The sequence below is a fragment of the Pongo abelii genome, chromosome 19 (assembly GCF_028885655.2).
Source record: "Pongo abelii isolate AG06213 chromosome 19, NHGRI_mPonAbe1-v2.0_pri, whole genome shotgun sequence".
NCBI lineage: Eukaryota > Metazoa > Chordata > Mammalia > Primates > Hominidae > Pongo > Pongo abelii.
The window spans coordinates 42,170,253-42,192,098 of NC_072004.2; the positions used below are offsets into that span (position 1 = coordinate 42,170,253).

A 21,846-nucleotide genomic window follows, 5' to 3' on the forward strand; every position below is an offset into this window, starting at 1 on the left:
GTGGAGAGCTTGACCCACATGAGACCTGTTTATATTGCTGTTCGTGCTGCTGTTTCTGGCCTTCCAGTGCTGAAATGGCAGGAACTTTCTGTGATATTTTGAATTTTCATCTACTGACAAACCAGAAAATACAAGGCAGACTACCCACAGGAAATTTATTTAAGAGTTTGCAAGTAAAACTTCCTTCCAGTTTGCCTTGAAAGTAATGTAGTGTTGCTGAGATGGTCAGATTCTCCCAAACATAAGCCAGACTGCCTTCCCCCACCACCCCACCCCTGTTTGAAGCTCTGTTCTCTTGTTAATAGACCATTAATGATGTAGTAACAAAATGTAAATGCCCTGACCCTAAAGTGGTATGATGAGGCAGTGTCTGCAGAAGAGATCAGGACCAGATAAAGATACCACACGGTTCACAGATGGCTTTTTAAATTGTTTTTCAAATGAAAGAAACACATATGTTTTTTAAACTCTCTTTTTAGTTTTTCCCACAAATATAATCAAAGTGAAGCAGTCTGGGCATTATATAAAACAAGAAGCCCAGGAACTATGAAAGGCTGCTCTAGTCTGAGATTATATCCTAAAAATTGGAAGTTTTATAGGGAACCCCTGAAGAAACAGAGGATGTAAAAAGGATTTAGAGAAGCTGGGCACAGTGGTGCGTGCCTTTGGTCTCAACTACTCTGGAGGCTGAGGTGGGAGGATCGCTTGAGCCCTGCCTGGGCAACATAGCAAGACTCCATTTCTTTAAGAAAAAGAAGCAGCAGCAGCACTTGGAGCTAATGGGAAGAGATCAGATCCAGATAAGATATAGTTTATGGCACTTGAGCCGCTTCACTTTCCAAAGCATAGTGAAGGTCAGGGGTCATTACTCCTACAGTTAGGTTTTCTTTAGGCTAGGCTTTGACTTTTTTTTTGTTTTTAGAATCTCACTCTGTCACCCAGGCTAGAGTGCAGTGGCATAAGCACGGCTTACTGCAGCCTCGACCTCCCAGGTTCAAGCAATCCTCTCATGTCAGCCTCCTGAGTAGCTGGGACTACTGGCATGTACCACCATGCCGGGCTAATTTTTAAGTTTTTTGTAGCAATGGCATCTCACAATGTTTCCCAGGCTGGTCTCAAAGTCACAGGCTCAAGCAGTCCTTCTGCCTTGGCCTCCCAAAGTGCTGGGATTACAAACGTAAGCCACCGCACCCAGCCTTAGCCTTTGACTTTATTGTTATTTGAGTTGATTTTCATATGCTTTGACCTACCAAACTTTCTGACCACAGAAAGGTTATAAGTAGACGCCAGGTCTGAAACCCATTAGGAAAATCATTTACCCCACTAAGAGATTAGTTTGTTTTTTTTTAAGTGGTATGAAAGTCAAGCCAATAATAATTTGGCCATAAGTCTAGAACTTTCAAAGCTTGAGGAAAAAATTCTCTGCTAAAAGTTGTATTAAGCATTGGAAGAAAAGGAGGGTCTAAACATATTTTGTCACCTTCCTTAATTCTGCCTTTTTAATGTTAGAGATAAAGAATTTACTTGTGTGAGAGACAGAGCAATGATGCCATTTACCTGCTCTGTCCCCTGACGCTTCTAGCAGTGAAATGGAAGCTTTATAAGCTCTATGGCTTCTCAGGTCATTAAAGCCACCTCCCTGCTTCACGGAAGTCAGATATGGCCATGTGGATATGCCTACCACTTATGAAGGCAATTATTGAGTGAGAAATCAGTGCTAAAGACAATTCAGATTGAACCATCAAAACCAATGGTGTACTTTCTTACAGGTTCTGTAAGTTCTTGCATGTCCTTTGGCTCCTTTAGGACTAATGTCTCAGCACCTTTATAGTAATGTTGTCATAAAACATAGTTCACATGCTTATAGTTTACATGCTTTGCATGTGGTCCAGGTTTTAAAACCTTTCAGTCTTTTCTCTCCCACCCCTAGGCATGTTTGATTATCATTCTTGCCAAAGCATTTAAGATGTAAGGCTAACTAAAACCCATTTTTGGCCATGCTCTGATCCCACATTGTTTCTATAAACTCAAGCTTCTGTACCTCATTGGGGGTTTGGGGCTTTATTTTGAAGCCTCCCGTGTACGCGTGATAAATAAATGTGTATGCCTTTTCTCCTATTTAAAAAAAAAGATGGCTAGCAGGAGTGCCATATTTACAATTCGTTTTCATTTTTTCGTAGGCTCTTTTGTGCTTTCCCCTACAGTGGGTAATCATGCAATATAAAAATCTACGGGGATGGACGTGGTGGCTCACACCTGTAATGCCAGCACTTTGGGAGGCCAAGGCAGGCAGATCACTCGGTCAGGGGTTCAAGACCAGCCTGGCCAACATGGCAAAACCTCATCTCTACTAAAAATACAAAAATTACCCAAGTGTGATGGCACGTGCCTGTAATCCCAGCTACTCGGGAGGATGACCACAGAAGAATTGCTTGAACCTGGAAGGCGGGGGTTGCAGTGAACCAAGATGGCTCCACTGCACCCTAGCCTGGGTGAGAGAGCGAGAATCCATATCAAAAAATAAAAATAAATAAATAAATAAAAATGCTACGGGAAGTTAGTAACAATTGTTGCTTTTGAGGACAGGTTACTGAAGGGAAAACTCATTCTCCTTGAATTTAGACACACATTGCCTTTTGAACTGAGTACTTACCTTATCATAAATTGGCTGTATTCCATAGCTATTTACACAAGGACTCACTTAAATATTTGAATTTTTAATTTTTTCACAGCCATCTCTTCCTGTACTCTATACCCTGTCTAGCCAGGCTACACATGAAGCTGTTCATCTCCTTTGCAGGATGTTGGTCTTTGATCCAGTAAGTAGTGTTTGTTTTTATGTATTTTTAATGAATTACAAATACATGTGTTCAAGAGAAACAATGTGGTTTTGAATAGATTCGCAATGTAAGTAATTACTTTTCAAAACATAAACTTCAATCCCAGTATCATATGTATCATGCACACTCATCACACAGAAGTTTGATTATTAACACATAAGAGTCTAAGGGAAGACATAAGGAGCTGGATCTTATTTAACTCTTATTTCTTATTTATCTCATTATTTGTGAAAGGAGTTTGACACCAAGTTAAATCAAGACAAAATACTTTTTGTTTGTTTTGAGACAAGGTCTTGCCCTGTCACCCAGGCTGGAGTGCAGGGGTGTGATCTCAGCTTACTGTACCCTCAGCCTCCCAGGCCCAAGCAGTCCTCCTACCCGAGCCCCCTGAGTATCTGGGACTACAAGCATGCTCAGCTAATTTCCAAATATTTTGTAGAGAAGAGGTCTGACTATATTGCCCAGGCTGGTTTGAACTCCTGGACTCAAGTGATCCTTTTGCCTCAGCCCCGCAAAGTGCTGGGATTACAGATGTGAGCCACCACGCCCAGCCAGGACACAAAGTTTTTTAAGATTATTTGAAAAAAAATCTGACCATTATATTGCATAAGGAAATGTTTGCTCTGGGTTGTTGAGATGGAAGCTTTTCCCAATGCCCTTTCTGGACTTGACTCTTCTGGAACATACTACAAATTATATTGTAAGGTCAGCTCTTCATTTATTCATTCATCCAAAGAATATTTATTATTCACATCTATGCCAATAACTATTGTCAAAGAAGACTTAAAAATGGAAGCATTTAGAAAAGAAAATTTAACTTGCCAAGAATACAAAGTCACCAAATACAAAAAATACCAGATATTTAAAAGATAAAACAACCACAAAATTACCAAAGTTATTAAGTTTACATTGGTCCATTTGTAGTGAGAAAGCTGCAACTTTCTCAGAAGATACCAAATTCACAAAGCTTCAGACATCAGCACAGCAAAGATTAGGGATAAAAATAATTCTATTAAGGAGTCCAGGTTTGTGAGAAACAGTCAAGGTTTTTTTATTTGGGGGACCAGAACCAATTAGGGTGACCCAAATTATTTTTGTAATGTCTCAGGGTACAATTTAGATTGCTTATGTGTTTATTTTGGTGTTTTTTGCTGTTGTTTTCTTTTTTGTTTTTTTACTATGGTGTATTAGTCTGTTTTCACACTGCTGATAAAGACATACCCAAGACTGGGCAATTTACAAAAGAAAGAGGTTTAATTGGACTTACAAGTTCCACATGGCTGGGGAAGCCTCACAATCATGGTGGGAGGTGAGGAGGAGCAAGTCACGTCTTATATGGATGGCAGCAGGCAAAGAGAGAGAGCTTGTGCAGGGAAACACCCCTTTTTAATCTGGTCAGATCTCATGGGACTTATTCACTATCACGAGAACAGCACAGGAAAGACCTGCCCCCATGATTCAGTTACCTCCTAGGTCCCTCCCATAGCATGTGGGAATTTAAGATAAGATTTGGGCGGGGACACAGCCAAACCATACCATGTGGTATGTGAAGTGCTTAGTGATACTATAAGCCTGACAAAGTGGCCGTTCTTGCTCCCACAGTCTCTCTTCAATCATATAACTTGCTTTATTGTGCTGGTGATGTACTATCATTTGATATTTTGTGTTATTTGGCAAGTTTATCTACATAGCTAACAGAAGATGTTGATCAATATGTTAAAAAAAAAAACAAACTTATTATATGGTTAACAAAACTAGAGCTGTGTGAAATTCAGGCTTCAGAGGTAATTTCTGTCTGCCCATAGAGGATTTTATCCTGACCCGCCTCAGCCTCCCAAAGTGCTGGGATTACAGGCGTGAGCCACTTTTTAAATATCCATGAAGAACAGACCATTGACCATAATTAAATCAGTGTATTTATTTAGTCCATTTAGTCTGAGGTAACTAGTTATTCTTGTTTTGTTGATCTTGGGTTAAGCAGTCTACTGCCATCATATGTCTGCTCCTGGACTGAAATGATGACTCAATTATTTGATTCAGTCTAAGAGGCAGGTGTCTGTGGTGAGATACACATACACAGACAAACACAGACACACACACACACACACACTCTGAACATCCCTAATCTGGAACTTTGAGTGCCAACATGACACCATAAATGACCTGACCTCAGTGACAGGTCACCATCAAAAAGCAGGCATACAACACACAGTTTGTTCAGTATCCCCAAGGGAAAAAAGACCCTCCAGCCTCCTTCAGCTGTGATTCTATCTTCCCCAAGCATATCCAGATTCCCCCATGCAAATGTGCCCACAAAGGGTAATAAAATGGCACATCTGCAGGCCAGATGCACCAATGACAGGTTCCCCACAATGTCCCACATGCTGCCAAGACCTATAGGCATTATTTACTGTATTTTTTGCCTATTCTGTGCTCTTTGGAGTAAAAATATTGTTGAAAATGTCAAAAAGTCCTGCAGATAACCCAGCAGGTAACTGATTTTTTTAAAAAGAGGAAGAAGCATTTATGTTTATAGCACAGAATGCCAACCTATTGGAGAAACTGGACAGTGGTGTAAGTGTGAAACATCTTACAGACAAGTATGTTGTTGGAATGATCACTGTATGTAACCTAAAGGAACAGAAGGATAAACCGTTGAAGTTCTGTCCTGAAACTCATGAACAGAAGTTAATGAAAAATAGAAGGAAAGGGAAGCCAAGGGCTCATAGGGGCCTGGGATCAGGCACATACACTGTCAGCCTACTTGTTCCTTTGGGTTCAAACAGTGGAACACTATCCCAGTGGAATCTCTAGGAATAGCTACCAAAGGACTCAGACTTTTTTAGAAAAAAAGAAAAGGAAAAAGTTTACTTGCTAAGAATGCAGGGAAGTCAGACTTCAAAAGAGCTAGATCACCAAATACAAAACATAAACTTATTGAAAGGAAAAAAAAACAAGTTTATCAAGTATACGTTTGCCTGTTCCTGGTAGATAAACACCCGCTTTCTTCTGTGATTATCTTATCTTGAAAGGTCATGACATGCCTTTTTACATCAGCATAGCAAAAATCAGTGATAAAAGTGTTTTTAGGGAATCCAGGCTTATGAGAAACATTTTATTATTATTTGGGAACCAGAACAGTTGTTTTTGGTTTATCTGAGAACAAAAGTGGTTTTCAGTTTTAAATTGTGTAATGTGAAGAAGTGCTTGGTCATATTGGAATCAGGGCAAAGTGTGTGTTCTTGTTTTTGTTCTGCTCTGTACTATTGAGTTCATCCTTAAATCTTTAAAATTTACTTTCAGTAATACACGTATGTTTACTGAGCTAAAAGAAGGGACAATTTCTTTAATTTTTTCATGGAGTAATGTTAAAAGTTTAGATTTTCAGGCAAACTTAAAACTCATGCATTAAGTATTCTGATCTAAAGTGACAGAAAATGACTAGGTGCAGTAGCTCATGCCTGCAGTCCCAGCACTCCAGGAGGCCAAGGCTGGAGGCCAGAAATTCAAGAACACAGTGAGACCCCATCTCTACAAAAAATTTAAAAAATAAAGTGCCAGAAAACAAAAAGCTAGACTAGACTCCTGATATTCAGACTGAGCTATATCTCAAAACATGGCAGTCAGACCACTGTCTGCTGCCTAACTCCAGCAGCTTTTGCCATCATCTGTTTGGTATTCTAAGAGAATAAAAATTTCAAGCAGCTTTGAAAATTGCCACTGTGAACGCATCTTCAGGATGCTGACACATATTTAGAAAATATAGCCTGTTATTTAAAAGGTAAATGTAACCCCTTCAAAGCACTACATAGTTAAATGTCATGATATTTGTGATTTTTGACCCAGCATACATCTATTTCAATGTAGTAACTTCTTAGAATTTTAGAAGAAAGGCACTTCTAAGTGCTTTATGATGGTAGATAATAACAGTAGTTGCCCTACATCATACACTCCCTCTGCTGCTATGTTACCCACCTCTAAATTCAATTATCCCTCTTTGGATGGGAGGTACTATAAATTATATATATGCTGTGTAAAGCAGTTAATGTGTCTTTTGAAAGATCCTATGTGGACAGTCATTTTATCTGTAGTGTTGATGTGCTGGTCTCTAATTTGATTTCAGTCCAAAAGAATATCCGCTAAGGATGCCTTAGCCCACCCCTACCTAGATGAAGGGCGACTACGATATCACACATGTATGTGTAAATGTTGCTTTTCCACCTCTACTGGAAGAGTTTATACCAGTGACTTTGAGCCTGTCACCAATCCCAAATTTGATGACACTTTTGAGAAGAACCTCAGTTCTGTCCGACAGGTTAAAGGTGAGTATCTGTTTTGGCCTTTGGCCAGGCAGTATGCCTAGTAACATTTTCCATTAGGTGGCCATGAAGAGCTGAGATCTGGATGGTAACCAAAGCTCCCCTCTATGTTTATTTTACAACCTTGCGTATAGCTATGTGTCCAGGGCATAACAAAGCATATTTAATATTATATCCAGGGGAAGGTCGGGGAGAGGAATGAATATTTTGTTCTTATTTTCAAAGTTTGTTTAGTGAGTATGACTCAAAATATGTTTAATATGTATTCACTTAGTGTCATTTCATTGATTCAAACGTATTGAACTTTATATAACATACAAAGTTCCATAAAGGATAAACATTCACTGAGGGAATTATTCCTTGGATGATGACAAGAGAAGGGAATTTCTGATAGTGTACTCATAAAATTTTGTGGCAGGATCTCCTATTGGGATACAGTGGGAGTAATGACATCCAAAATTCTGAGTGATTTTAGTGTCTACTGTAGGACATTTTACAAGAGAGAGAGTAGTCCCCAAAGTAACCACCTGAAACTATACACCTAGATACCAACTGAGGTCTTTAAGTGATCTTCCAAAAGGCAATAATTGCCAGCAACTTAGAAGAGTTCACCCATAATGCCAAACCTGTGGAGTCTCTCTCAAATTTATAGGCCATTTTACTCTTCCCACTGATGGGGTTGCAGTCTGTGTAATGCCACCAGTAGGTTTCTTGCTTATATTTAGCAACAGCTGTCATTTTAGCTTTAGAAAGTTCAGCTGAATTCTGCTTGATAGATGATGTGTGTGTTTGATTTAACTAAACCAGTAGGAAATGCTTTTCAGATGCTGGCTAGAGTTCGCTGAGAATTCACTGCTCCCGGGCTTGCAAATTGTCATGGATTGTATGATGTTTGTTTTCTCCACAGAAATTATTCATCAGTTCATTTTGGAACAGCAGAAAGGAAACAGAGTGCCTCTCTGCATCAACCCTCAGTCTGCTGCTTTTAAGAGCTTTATTAGGTAACTATATTTATGTAATTCAACATTCTTGTTAGAATTAAAAGGATGCCAGTGTTACTTCATTATTCAGCATATTTCTGTTTTTATTTAGATAACATAGATAAAAGGTGCAACAGAAAGTTTCTGTTATGAGGTTTGGCTTTAGTCAAAAGTCTATTAAAACTGTAAGCATCTGGGCTGGGCGCGGTAGCTCATGCCTGTAATCCCAGCACTTTGGGAAACCAAGGCAGACAGATCACCTGAGGTCTGGAGTTCAAGACCAGCCTGACGAACATGGAGAAACCTTGTTTCTTCTAAAAATACAAAATTAGCCAGGCACGGTGGTGCATGCCTGTAATCCCAGCTACTCGGGAGGCTGAGGCAGGAGAATCGCTTGAACCCGGGAGGCAGAGGTTGCGGTGAGCTGAGATCGCACCATTGCACTCCAGCCTAGGCAACAAGAGCGAAACTCCATCTCAAAAAAAAAAAAAAACTGTAAGCATCACATTTTACACTGGTGCCAGTTCACTGCGGTTGCTTTGGCAATTTTTTCCCCAGATGACCATTGTGCTGCCTCATCACATATATGGCAATCCTACTGCAGCATTAGTATGGTGGCCACCTGTCCTGGAGTTAGATGTGGTCATCTCAGTTCCCACTACCATTCCCACTCCCTAGTAATAACTGCAAGCAAGAAAATAATTTTTTTGTGTGCAGGTGGACTGCTGGTGTAGCCTATTTAGAGGAGAAGTCAAAAGGCTTATGGTAGAGCTATGAACCTACATGGGAAGTTACCAGGCTTCATTCTCCTTGTCTGTCTGTCCTTTCCTTCTCTTGATCTCTTTTTCCTTAACTCCTTATATATTGATCAGGGTCTAGTCAGGAGAAATAAACCACTTCCCTAGAATATGAATGGGGAAAATTCAGTAATAAGAATTGTTAACTAGGAAAGATGATCAACTGCTAAAAGGCATAAAAGAGGATTCTGAAGGCTGCTGAAGTAGCAAATGCAGAAAGCAGCCACTCCCTGTAGACTGAGGGAGAGTAAACAAGAACGAAATTAAGAATTTAGAAGAGGTTCCTCCATATAAGGACCTCTTTGGAGAGGGTATGGCTGCCACAGGAACTGGAACACACAGCACGAGGGTGGTGCGGAAGAGGAAGTGTGCCAGAAGGTGTAGCCAGAGCTGGTCCATCAAAGACTGCCTGCCAGGAGAGTTCCGGTGGAACAAAGCTGAGCCTTCCACATGACCAAAAACAAGCACAACAAACCAAGGAAGGGAGACCGCTTCCTGATGCTACAGCCTTGCAAATGCCCTTCCAGCACCCTCTGTTGACAAAAGCTAACATTAAGCTAGGTGGCAAAGGGGAACCATGAACAGGGTCCGGCTCCAGTATCACAAAGCAGGACAAAGGGTGGATTCGGATATGAGTGGTCACACAGTCTCTATCTTCCCCGCTGCCTTTCTCCTCTCCTTTTTCTCTCTTCCTGCTGCTCTTTCCCTTTAATCATATTAAAGTTGGTTGGATTTGTTGGACCACAGTCAAGATTTTATGCTTAAAATTTGCAAAATCAGGTGACTTTCATTTCTTCCGTGTATTTTTCTATTGGAAGAAGGAATTAAGTTGCATTTTTACTTATCTGTGGTTTTAAATTACTTTGTTTTACTATTTTACCCTGAGAGTCAGTGACCCAGTCAGTTAGGCAGTTTAGCAGCTTGGGTGCAAATGATCCTGGGCCTTGGGGAAACAAGGGGTTACACTTTTCCCTCTCAAGTTTATAATCTAATTAGCAATCTTAGACATAGGAAAAAGCCAATAACAGATCTAGATCACCAATGCTAAATGATTACCTATACTTCTCCATTAATACTTGATAAAAGAATGCTTATAAGGCCCATTCAAAATAGGCCACTATGTTTTGAGAGGCTACTTTTAAATGGATGATTCTACATCCCTTAAGGTTATTTTCCTGATTGATTATTGAAATTATTACTTGTAATACCTACATTTACTTTACACTTTGAAGTAGGCACTGTGGAAAATACTTCACATCTATTATCATTTATTCATCCCAGTATCCTATGAGGTAAACAGCATTATTTCTTTCCAAATGAGAAGAGATTAAGGCACTTGCTCAGGGCCATACAACTAGTAAATGACATGTGATTTTCAAGCCTACGTATTAGCCACTATACCAGATTGCCTCTCCATAGATAACAGGTCCATAAACAAGCAACTTAGAACAAATTCAACTTCAAAGAAACAAATAAAAATCCAGAAGTGGAATTAATTTTTTCAGAGGAAGAGAGGAAAACAGGAAGTAGTGAATTACCCTTTTGTCCATTGTGACATTACAACTAATTTCTCCATCTCTGTTTTCTTCCAGTTCCACTGTTGCTCAGCCATCTGAGATGCCCCCATCTCCTCTGGTGTGGGAGTGATGGTGGAAGATAATGTACTACTGAAGATGTAATGTAGCTTTCCACTGGAGTCTGGGATTTGCAATTCTGGAGGTTAATCATGCTTGTACTGTAATTTTACTAATGAAGTTTTAAATTAACAACCACTACTTGTATGATATGAATAATATTTAGAAATGTTACTAGACTTTTAATCTTGTAAAGTGGTTGTGCTTTTAGAAGAAAAATATTTTACCCAGAGTTGCACATGTTTTATGAATTTAGTGCAGCTGTTATGGCTCACCTCAGAACAAAAGAGAATTGAACCAAATTTGGGAGTTTGGGGTTTTATGTTTTGTTTTGTTTTTCTTTTCTAAAATGAAGTAAGATTGTTCTCACACACACACACACACACACACACACACACACACACACGCAAACACAAAGGACAGTCATACATTTTGATATTTGAGCCATTCCTAAAGATTTGGGGTTTTCTAAAACTAAAGAATCTAGAAACCTTGCCTGCGACCAATCATGGAGCCACGTGAGCTGATCGTGGCTGCACCTGGGGGGAGGGTAGGGAGGAGGGGCATGCCACCTAATGATCAAGCCCTATAATTAGCTTCTCATTAGAGCCGTGATGGTGATGTGTGCTGTCTAAAATCCAATGTTGTGGGTAGAGAGAATGAGTTTGTGACTAGGAGAGACTAAACTTTTGTTTTCCTTACCCAGTATAAATATATATATATATATATTTAATCTATTTTTATTAGAAGTTTTTCTGCTCTTTCTTACATAAAAGAACCCCAAGCATGCATCTTTCATGTGTGTAAATAATTCATTTCTGGGCTAATTTCAAAAGAATCCCAATATTGCTGTATAGAAAGAGAACTAGCTTGCACATTTTAGGTCTGTGAAATTTTGTGAGACTTTTCCTGCACTGGACAGTAAAAAAAATAATAAAAGACAAAAACAAATTTAAAAAAAAATTTAAGCCACAAAAAAAAGGCACATAGGGAATTATGTCAAATGTGTTTGTGTCCTTAGGCAAAGCTGTGGGAGTCTTGAAATGTCACAGTAGTAAATAACTTATTACTTTTTGACAAGTTCTTTTTTTCTGTTGGAACACTGAATTCTTCTGTGCATATGTACATATGAATACAAATCGAAGGCCTCTACCTCCTGGAGTTATACAACTTGGCTTGTTTACCTCCACATGCTGATGATGACTATTTTTTTTTTTTTTAAGTTCAGTGTGGAGACTTGAAACTTGAATGTCCCTTCCAACTTTTATATTAAAAATAAAAAGACAAGAAAATTGAAGATCATTTTTCACCTGTACAAGGAATACTAATGGATCGTCTTAAAATTGGTCTAGGAAAAAACCTTGGTGTGTGTTATGGACAATTAACTGTTAAAGTTATTGTAAGTTATCTGTATTTAGCAGAGTATTTTCAACTTGAGTGATCTGAGCTGAATTTGAAGACTATTAATAAGTTATGTTTGGAAGTTTTAACTTCAATGAAGTAATTATTTGCTGTGAAAGAAACAAACATTGAATTACTAAACAAAGATGGTGCAATATCTTTGTTTTTTTTTTATGAGGCTCCTGAGAATCAACCCAACTGAAGCATTTCAATTCACTTGAATGAGAAACGTGTTTAGTATCAAAAGAGCCCAAGAAGACACTGGTGTGAAAGGTACAATCTCAGAGGTTGGTCAATTACCGTGGCACACTTTCTGGTCACTTTGTACAATGTAGATTTGAAGTACAGTGGTGAAAACATTAAATGTGACAGTTGAAAAAGATGTGTCATCTGTTTTATTTCAATTTCTTTCCTTTGTTTTCTCTTCAGTACAGCTCGTATCCTGACTTTGCAAAGTTTTGAGACACTTCTTATTTATATTTCCACTTTGATCTTTGAGGAAATTGGTTGTTTTTAAAAATCTTCTCAGAAACTTTAGATTGACAAAAACATATTGAAAATTTAGTTAAATCAATATCAAAGACATGTGATTTAAATATACACAATATAGAAGTCTTTTTAGACCTTGGAGTCTGTAATCCAGTGGTTTTCAAACTTTTTTTTCTTTGAAGCAATATCTTGGAGTCCAATATATTAAATACATAAAAGTAGATTGCTCTGTATGAAGCAGACTGGTAAAGGGACTTGACGCCTCCCTCCTCTTCACTTCTGCCTCCTGCCTCTAGCAGCCCAAAGCTACTTTCAGCTAAGAAAGAAGTCCCAGCCCAGTGGTAGTGTAATCAAGGCCTGAAACCAGACTGCCTAACTTCAAAATACTTTCCCTGAGGCTAGATAAAGCAACATTACTCTTGAGTTTGTAGGTGGCGTGTACTTCTCCCTATCTTTTATTTAGCAAAATGAATGGATTTTTTCTCCTGACGTTGAGGCAGTTGACTATTCTAACTCATGTAAATTAATATAAATACATTTATTATTTTATTCATTCAACAAAATTTTGAATACTTGCTAAGTATAAGAATTACCTGTCAAGAAGCCATATTAATATCACCAATGCTTAGATAAGGAAACCAGTTTCATCACTTACAAGAGAGCATTTTGAGTTAACACATATCATTTTGAAACTAAATTCTGGCCGGGCATGGAGGCTTACTCCTGTAATCTCAGCACTTTGGGAGGCTGAGGTGGGCAGATCACTTGAGGTCGTGAGTTCAAGACCAGCCTGACCAACATGGTGAAACCCCATCTCTACTGGAAATACAAAAATTAGCCAGGCATGGTGGTGGGCGCCTATAATCCCACCTACTCAGGAGGCTACGGCAGGAAAATCGTTTGAACCCAGGAGGTGGAGGTTGCAGTGAGCTGAGATCGTGCCAGTGCACTCCAGACTGGGCAACAGAGCGAGATTCTGTCCCAAAAAAAAAAAACAGAAACTAAATTCCTTTACAGATAAGTATTTGAGAAAATATATTGACCTGCTCTTACTGGAACCTACTTAGAAAACCAAGGAGATTTGTTCCTTGTTGCTTTATTTTTGGGAATTGCAAAACTGTGGAGTTCCCAAAGCCAGTAGAGTCAGTGTGGACAGGTAAGTTAGGGCTATAATCACCGACAATTTGTGTGCAGTTTAAGAACATGTGGAAGATGCAGATTATCTCTTAGGATGACTCATAAGGTTTAGAATTTTTGTTTTTTTCTCTCTCTGTGGTATGTTATTTAAAATATTACTTTATATTAAAATAAAAAATAAAGAATAGAATGCAAAATTTGAATTTTGAAATTAAGACAACTTTTAAGATATTTTCAGAAAACAAATTGAGTTTACTGTCAACAGAGCCTCACCAAAGGCAGTTCTAAAGGGGACTGACTTTACTTCAAGAAGATGACGTACTTCAAGAGGAGGAAAAAGAATAACTAAAAGCAGATCTCCAAGAATGGTGAACAAAGAAATCAGTGAACACGTGGGGGAAACTAAGCAAACACAGATTGCATATAATAATAATGTCTGGTTGTGGGGATGATAAATTACAGCAGCAATCTTTAAACTGGGGTACAGACACCCCTAAAGATAAATGAAGACTCCAGGAGGTACATGGCACATATGTTTGTTTGGGTCTTTTTGAGACAGAGTCTTGCTCTGTCACCCAAGCTGGAGTGCAGTGGCTTGATCATAGCTCACTGCAGGCTCAGCCTCTGGGGCTCAAGTGAGCCTCCCACCTCAGCCTCCCAAAATGCTGGGATTACAGATGTGAGCCATTCACCCAGCCGAGCACGTATACTTTTAAGAGTCAACTTCACTAACTTTTTTTTTTTGAGACGGGTCTCTGTCACCCAGACTGGAGTGTAGTGGCGCAATCTCGGCTCACCACAATCTCCGTCTCCCAGGCTCAAGCAATTCTCCTGCCTCAGCCTCCCAAGTAGCTGGGATTACAGGCATACGCCACTACCACCCAGCTAATTTTTGTCTTTTTAGTAAAGACAGGGTTCCACCATGTTGGCCAGGCTGGTCTCGAACTCCTGACCTCAAATGATCCACCCACTTTGGCCTCCCAAAGTGCTGGGATTACAGGCGTGAGCCACCGTGCCTGGCCATCTTCACTATTTTTTTTTTCCTCCATTCTCTTTCGGAGTTTTATTTTCACATCCCTCTTCACAGTTATTCTCCCACTTATAAAAGACGAATTTCTTATACATCTTAGATATTAATGTGGTGCAACATACCTAAGTATAAAAACTTCCTGGGTTGCCAACTAAAGGGACAATTTGAAACAGTTTTTGCTTATAGAGACCTCACCTCTTGCATCTCACTACTGTCAGGTAATCCATCAATCCTGAGAGAAAACCCCTGGAAAGTAAAGCAAAGAGGACACTAGGAAGAAATACTGGGTCTGGTGGTATTTTATTTCATTCAAGCAGCAAATTTGTGGCACAGCTGTGTCTGTCTTAACATTGAGAAGTCAGATGGTTTTTGTGGAAACACATATAAAATCAATGTAGACCTTTCCCAATACAAAGTAAATCGGTTTTGCCTGCGTGGTTTGCCAGTTAGGACTTTCCAGTAGTTTATATGGTAGATGTTTTCCGTAATTAGAATGAGCCTGAATCTACAGCTACAAAGTTTTGGGAAAAATATATTTAAAGCAAAAGATTAAAAATTAACCAAAAATATTGTAGAAATATTAGCGAGGATGTGAAGAAATTGGAATCCTTGTGCATTGCTGCTGAGAATGTGAAATGGTGCAACAGCTGTGGAAAATGGTATGCCAGTTCCTCAAAAAAATTAGAAACCAGGCACAGTGGTGTGTGCCTATAATCCCAGCTGTTTGGGAGGCTGAGGCAAGAGGATTGCTTGAGGCTGGGTGCAGTGGCTCACGCCTATAATCCCAGCACTTTGGGAGGCCAAGGCATGCGGACCACCAGAGATCAGGAGTTCGAGACCACCCTGGCCAAAATGGTGAAAACCCGTCTCTACTAAAAACACAAAAATTAGCCAGGCGTGGTGATGGGCGCCTGTAGTTCCAGCTACTCAGAAGACTGAGGCAGGAGAATCGCTTTAACCTAGGAGGTGGAGGTTGCAGTGATCTGAGATGGTGCCACTGCACTCCAGCCTGGATGACAGAGTGAGACTCTGTCTCAAAAAAAAAACACACAACCAGAAAATATAACAGCCACTAAAAAGAAAAAAATGTTATTGAGTTCTGCTTTGTGTTCAATATCTCTGTGTGCTGGCCATGGAGATTATCAAAACAATAAAATGTCAAGGTGCCTATGGTTCATGGGGATGGAAATACAAAGAAATCACAACATGATTTCAACTCTGCTCTGAGACAGGGTTGAATGCCCTGGAGTACTCAGGGGTGGCAGCTAACCCAAAGCAGGTGAAGTGGTCAGGTAAGCTTCCCTGGAGAGCTGAATTGAGGATAAATTAGAGTTAGCCTGGCAAAGAGAGGTGATCCGATCTGTGCTTTCAGTTACGCTTTTATGACATGCACACCTGTTTTAACGCTTGTACTGGCAAGGCTGTTGACCTTTCTCTTTGTGATTTCTTCCAGGGCTTTTACTCTCGTAAAGCTCTCTTTCCACAAGAGGTCTGATGATTCTGTTTCCTGTTTTTCCATAGTTCGATATATTTTTACATTTAACTCTTTAATCTACCTGGAAATTATTTTGATGATGGCAGTGGGATGAGACTGTCATGGAAGCATGAAGAGGCAGAAACAGGAAGAAACGTCTTCATTCTGCTGCCCTTCTTCCTCAGTCGGTGGCTCTGGGGTTCCCACCAGTCACCTTCTCTCCTCCCCGTGGTGTTTCAGTGATGGGTGAGTGGGAGGGTGTGGCTGCAGCCCTGGGTGATTGGAGGTGATGGTCCAGTAGACCATGTTGGCCTGAAGTAGGAGGGATGCAGAGCAGATTGCTGTGAGGACTTCCAGCATGGGGACTGGACAGGGGAGACAGAGGTGTATGTGCTACCTCTCCCTGCCCATCGCTGCTACCCAACTGGCTTGGCCTCATTCTCCCTGGGAGGTAGCAGGAAGGCGGGAGTGGGTCATTTTTTTGACCCACTTGTTTTCTCTCTCTGCTGTCACTTTCCACCCCTCTCTCTGATGGATGGCACAGACTGAGTCACAGCTAACGGCTTTCTATGGAGCCCTTGGAACTAATGAAGCTGCTAACAAGTGCCTGGGTAAATGAGTTGCCGCCCCTGCATCACTCTCCCCCTCCATCTCCCTGTTCTGATGAAGGCCACGGAGCAGGCCACAGGCTGCACAGCAGCTCATGGACACTGGGGATACGGAATGGTAATGAAGGATGGGGCCTGGCACCCTAAGCCAGGAAGGCAGGGTGGGGTCAAATGAGAGGGCAGAGGTAAGCACTGGGGAGAAGCATATGTGGAGAGAGAGTTGGTGAGAATTGTGGAGAAATGTGGGGAGAGGCAGGTGGCAAAGATGTGAGCAAGAAGGAAAAGGCATATGTATTAGGGTGGGGTGGGGTGGATTGATGGTACCTTTCTGTGCCAGGCACTGGGGCACAAAGATAGGAAGCCCCTGCCTTGTCCTTGAGGAAACCTGGTTGCTGCTTTTTTTTTTTTTTAAACAGGGTCTAACTCCGGTCACCCAAGTGGCTGGAATGCAGTGTTGTGATCTCGGCTCATTGTAGCCTCAGCTTTTTGGGCTCAGGTGATCCTCCCACCTCAGCCTCCCAAGTAGCTGGGACTACAGGCACACGCCACCACACCCGGCTAATTTTTTTGTGCTTTTAGTAGAGATGAGGTTCTACTATGTTGCCCAGGTTGGTCTCAAACTCCTGGGCTCAAATGACCCTCCCACCTTGGCCTCCCAATGTGCTAGGATTACAGACGTGAGCCACGGCCTCCAGCCTACCCACTGTTTAAGTTGTCAAAAAGAAGCCTGTGACACGAGCTTTACTGTTCTCTTTTTACAGTGAGGCTCAAAGAGGCCAGGCAACTCTCCCAAAGTCACACAGCTGAGAAATGCAAGTGGGATTCAAGCCTAGAACATCTGACTCCAAAATCCATACCCTTTCCACCACCCCTAGGTTTGTAAGTACGTGTCAAGGAAAGACATGATCAGAAACAACTAAGAACAGATCGGTCTGGGTTGCTCTGATTTTCTCCGTAGATGGAATTATTTGGTCAGAGATGGGGGTGCCACAAGCTCCTCATGTCTGGACTTCAGCAAAGCACACAGCAAAATCTCTTCTGACATCCTGTGGACACGGGGTGATACGTGGGTGAAATGGCTCAATGGCTGGAAGAATTTTTGTTGTTGTTGTTGTTTGTTTGTTTGAGGCAGAGTCTTGCTCCGTCACCTAGGCTGGAGTGCAGCGGCCTGATATTGGCTCACTGCAACCTCTGCCTCCCGGGTTCCAGCGATTCTCCTGCCTTAGGCTCCTGAGTAGCTGGAATTACAGGCGCCCGCCACCATGCCCAACTAATTTTTGTCTTTTTAGTAGAGATGGGGTTTCACCATGTTGGCCAAGCTGGTCTCGAACTCCTGACTCAAGTGATCTGCTCACCTCAGCCTCCCAAAGTGCTGGGATTACAGGCGTAAGCCACCATGCCTGGCCAAGAATTTCTGATTAGATGAGAGGCTGTTTCTAAAGGCAGTCCATGGCTGAAAGTGGGAAGTGGTGGCTTTGCACCACAGGGCTCTGCCCTGGTCCTGCTGAACTTTTTTTTCCTGATCCTCTCCTCCATATTTATTTCTAATTATCGCAGTAATATATGTCTGCTGTAGAAAAACAGAAACTATAGCTAAGCCAAAAGAAAGAAAAAGCATCCTAATTCTCATCAGCACCACTTGCTGAACAGCCACTTTTAATTTGCTGTAACTTTGAATGTTTTTAGAATACAATGTTAGGACCTGAAACCCACAACAAATTTTGAGAACTCACTGTTCACTGTGAGGGTGCATCCTGCCAGTCTCTTTACTGCAAGCAATAGCAAGAAAATGTGGCATGTTATTGGGTGCTAACAATGATCTGGCAACAGTCCTGAGCTTCTGACAGGCATTATTTCATTCAATCCTCCTAACCCTTTACGGCACTTTAAAGACCTATTTTTCACAGATGACAAAACCAAAATTCAGAGATGTAATAATTTCTTCAGGCCACAGAGACTGGTTGAACAATTGAGGCAGGGTTTGAACCAGGTTTTGTCTGATTGTGGAGTGGGGCTCTGAGCAACTATGGGATGCCTCCCCGCAGAGGTGCCTGCAGGTTCACCTGGACCCATCCGCCACTGTCTGCCTTTCCACCCCGCCCTCTAACTGGGAACTGTGCAGGACAGTCCAAATCTCCCCGTTGCTTCTCTTCTGCTTGAACAGTAGCATCTGGGGACATGACTTAGAATGTGATCCCACACCAGGCACAAAACCCAAAGACTCTCCTGATCTGTCAGTAGCCACCCATGGGTGCTTATTTTACAATAGGAGGGTGGCTTGCCTAGGAAAGCCAGGAATTTAAGTAACAAACACTTGTTGAAAACTTATTGCTTTTCAGGTTCTGTTCTAAGCACTTTAAAAATAACTTTTTCTTTTTTTAATGACTTTTTGGCTGACTGCTGTGGCCCACGACTGTAAATCCCAACACTTTGGGAGGGTGAAGCAGGAGGATCACTTGAGGCCAGGAGTTTGAGGCCAGCCTGGGCAACATAGTGAGATCCTGTCTCAACAAAAATAAATAAAAATAAAAATTACCCAGGTATAGTGGTGCATGCCTGTAGTCCTAGCAACTAGGTAGGCTGAGGTGGGATGATCATTTGAGCTCAGGAGTTCAGGGTTACAGTGAGCTATGACTGGGCCACTGCATTCCAGCCTTGCTGATACAGTGAGAGCCTGTCTCAAAAAAAAAAAAAATTTTTTTTTTTAAGTAACAAAGTTGGCCGGGTGTGGTGGCTCGCCTGTAATCCCAACAATTTGGGATGCCAAGGTGGATGGATCACCTGTGGTCAGGAGTTCGAGGGCAGCCTGGCCAACATGGTGAAACCCCGCCTCTACAAAAAATACAAAAATTAGCCAGGCATGGTGGCGCACGCCTGTAGTCCCAGCTACTTGGGAGGCTGAGGCAGGAGAATCGCTTGAACCAGGGATGCGAATGTTGCAGTGAGCTGAGATCGCGCCACTACACTCCAGCCTGGGTGATAGAACGAGACTCCCTCTCAAAAAAAAAAAAAATTAATAATAATAAAGTAACATAAAGTAAAATTGGCTCTTTCATTGATGTACAGCTTTATGAGTTTTAACACATGTATAGATTCCTAGAGCCAACAATGGTGTCTGAATAGTGGACATTCATATACAAAAAGAGAACTTCAACCTAAACATTACAACTTATACAAAAATTAGCTCAAAATGGATCATATATCTAAAAGAAATGTAAAATGATAAAACTTTTAGAGAAAAGTAGGAGCAAATCTTCATGACCTCAGTTTAGGCAAAGAGTTCTTAGGCTGGACACCAAAACCATGAGTTACAAAAGAAAACGATTGATAAACTGGACTTCATCATAAATAAAAACTTTTGTTCTATAAAAGACAATGTTAAGAAAATGAAAAAACCAGCTACAGACAGAAAGAAAATAGTTGCAAATCACATACTCAACAAAAGACTTGTATTCGGAATATATAAAGAACTCTTCAAACTCAACAATAAGAAAACCAACAACGCACTTAAAAAAAAAATCATGAACAGACACTGCACCAGAGAGGAAATAAAGATGGCAAATAAGCACATGAATATATGTTCCACATCATTAGACAATAGGAAAATGCAAATTAAAACCATCATGAGGTGCCACTATCCACATATTAGAATGGGCAATATAAAAAAATATTAACAATCCGAAGTACTGAGGGGGTGCAGAACAATTAGAACTCTTGTCCACTGATGGTGGGAATGCAAAATAACCATCCTGGAAAACATTTTTACACTTCTTTCTAAAGTTAAGCACGCAATTACGTATGACCTAGAAAACTCTCTCCAGGGTATTTATCCAAGAGAGATGAATATGCCCACATAATAGCGACTTTTTTTTTTTTTTTTTTTTTTTTTTTTTTTGAGACGGAGTCTTGCTCTGTCACCCAGGCTGGAGTGCAGTGGCGCGATCTCGGGTCACTAAAACCTCCACCTCCCAGGTTCAAGCAATTCTCCTGACTCAGCCTCCCAAGCAGCTGGGACTACAGGCATGCACCGCCACGCCCAGCTAATTTTTGTATTTTTAGTAGAGACGGGGTTTCACCATATTGGCCAGGTTGGTCTCGAATTCCTGACCTCATGATCCACCTGCATTGGCCTCCCAATATAGCAGCTTTTTTTTTTTTTTCCCAATATAGCAGCTTTATTCATAGTTGATCTACACTGGAAACAGTCCTAATGTCTTTCAATGGGTGACCGAGTAAACAAACCACATTAATATATTGGAATATTTACTGCTCAGCAATAAAAAGGAATGGACTATTGATACACAGAACAAATCTCAAAGGCATTAGGGATGGACAAAGCCTGTCTCAAAAAGTTACACACTGTATTATTCCAGTTTTGTGACATTCCCTAAAAGATGAAACTATAGCGATGGTAGTGGGTACCAAACATTAGGGGTGAGAGGAGGAGTGACTACACACGGATAGCTCCAGGGAGTCCTTTGGAGTGATACAGTCATTCTGTGTCCTGACTTCAGTGGTGGTTCTAGGAATCCTTTCTCCATTCAGTTGCCTTTGCACTTTGGTCAAAAATCAGTTTGCCATATTTGCATGGGTCTATTACTGTACTTTCTATTCTGTCCCATTGACCTAGTTGTCTGTTATTCTGTCATTTCACCTGTATCACACTTTTTTTTTTTTTTTTAGACAGGGTCTCCCTCTGTCGCCCAGACTGGCATACAGTGGGTGTGATCTTGGCTCACATCAGCCTCCACCTCCCGGGCTCAAGCAATTCTCATGCCTCAGCCTCCCGAGCAGCTGGGATTACAAACATGTGCCACCACGCCCAGCTAATTTTTGTATTTTTAGTAGAGATGAGATTTTGCCATGTTGCCCAGGTTGGTCTTGAACTCCTGGCCTCAAGTAATACTCCAGCCTCAGCCTCCCGGAGTGCTGGCATTACAGGCATGAGCAACTGCACCTGGTCTTTTTTTTTTTTTTAAAGAGACAGGATTGCATGCCTGTAATCACAGCTTCTCGGGAGGCTGAGGAAGAATAGCTTGAACCCAGGAGGTGGAGGTTGCAGTGAGCCAAGATTGCATCACCGCACTTCAGCCCAGGCGACAGTGAGATTCCATGTCAAAAAAAAGAAAAAAAAGAA

The 21,846-nt window shown here is 41.0% G+C and overlaps 1 protein-coding gene across 5 annotated transcripts in view; it reads left to right on the plus strand.

The window, feature by feature from the left end:
- Nucleotides 1-12,980, plus strand: part of NLK (nemo like kinase) — a 152,085-nt gene extending 139,105 nt beyond the window's left edge. Inside the window, exons 8-12 of one of the 5 annotated variants that reach the window (XR_002912037.3) lie at nt 2,733-2,819; nt 6,964-7,162; nt 8,067-8,160; nt 10,529-10,655; nt 11,794-12,980. Coding sequence is in view for 2 of the 5 variants with exons in the window: in XM_002827151.5 (XP_002827197.2) it covers nt 2,733-2,819; nt 6,964-7,162; nt 8,067-8,160; nt 10,529-10,583 (435 nt within the window). In the remaining 3 variants the exon portion in view is untranslated. Of the gene's footprint in view, nt 1-2,732; nt 2,820-6,963; nt 7,163-8,066; nt 8,161-10,528; nt 11,577-11,793 lie in introns of those variants that run through there. The other 4 variants (XR_002912039.3, XR_008515059.2, XM_002827151.5 and 1 more) reach the window with 4 other exon arrangements.
- The last annotated feature ends 8,866 nt before the right edge of the window (nt 12,981-21,846 follow it).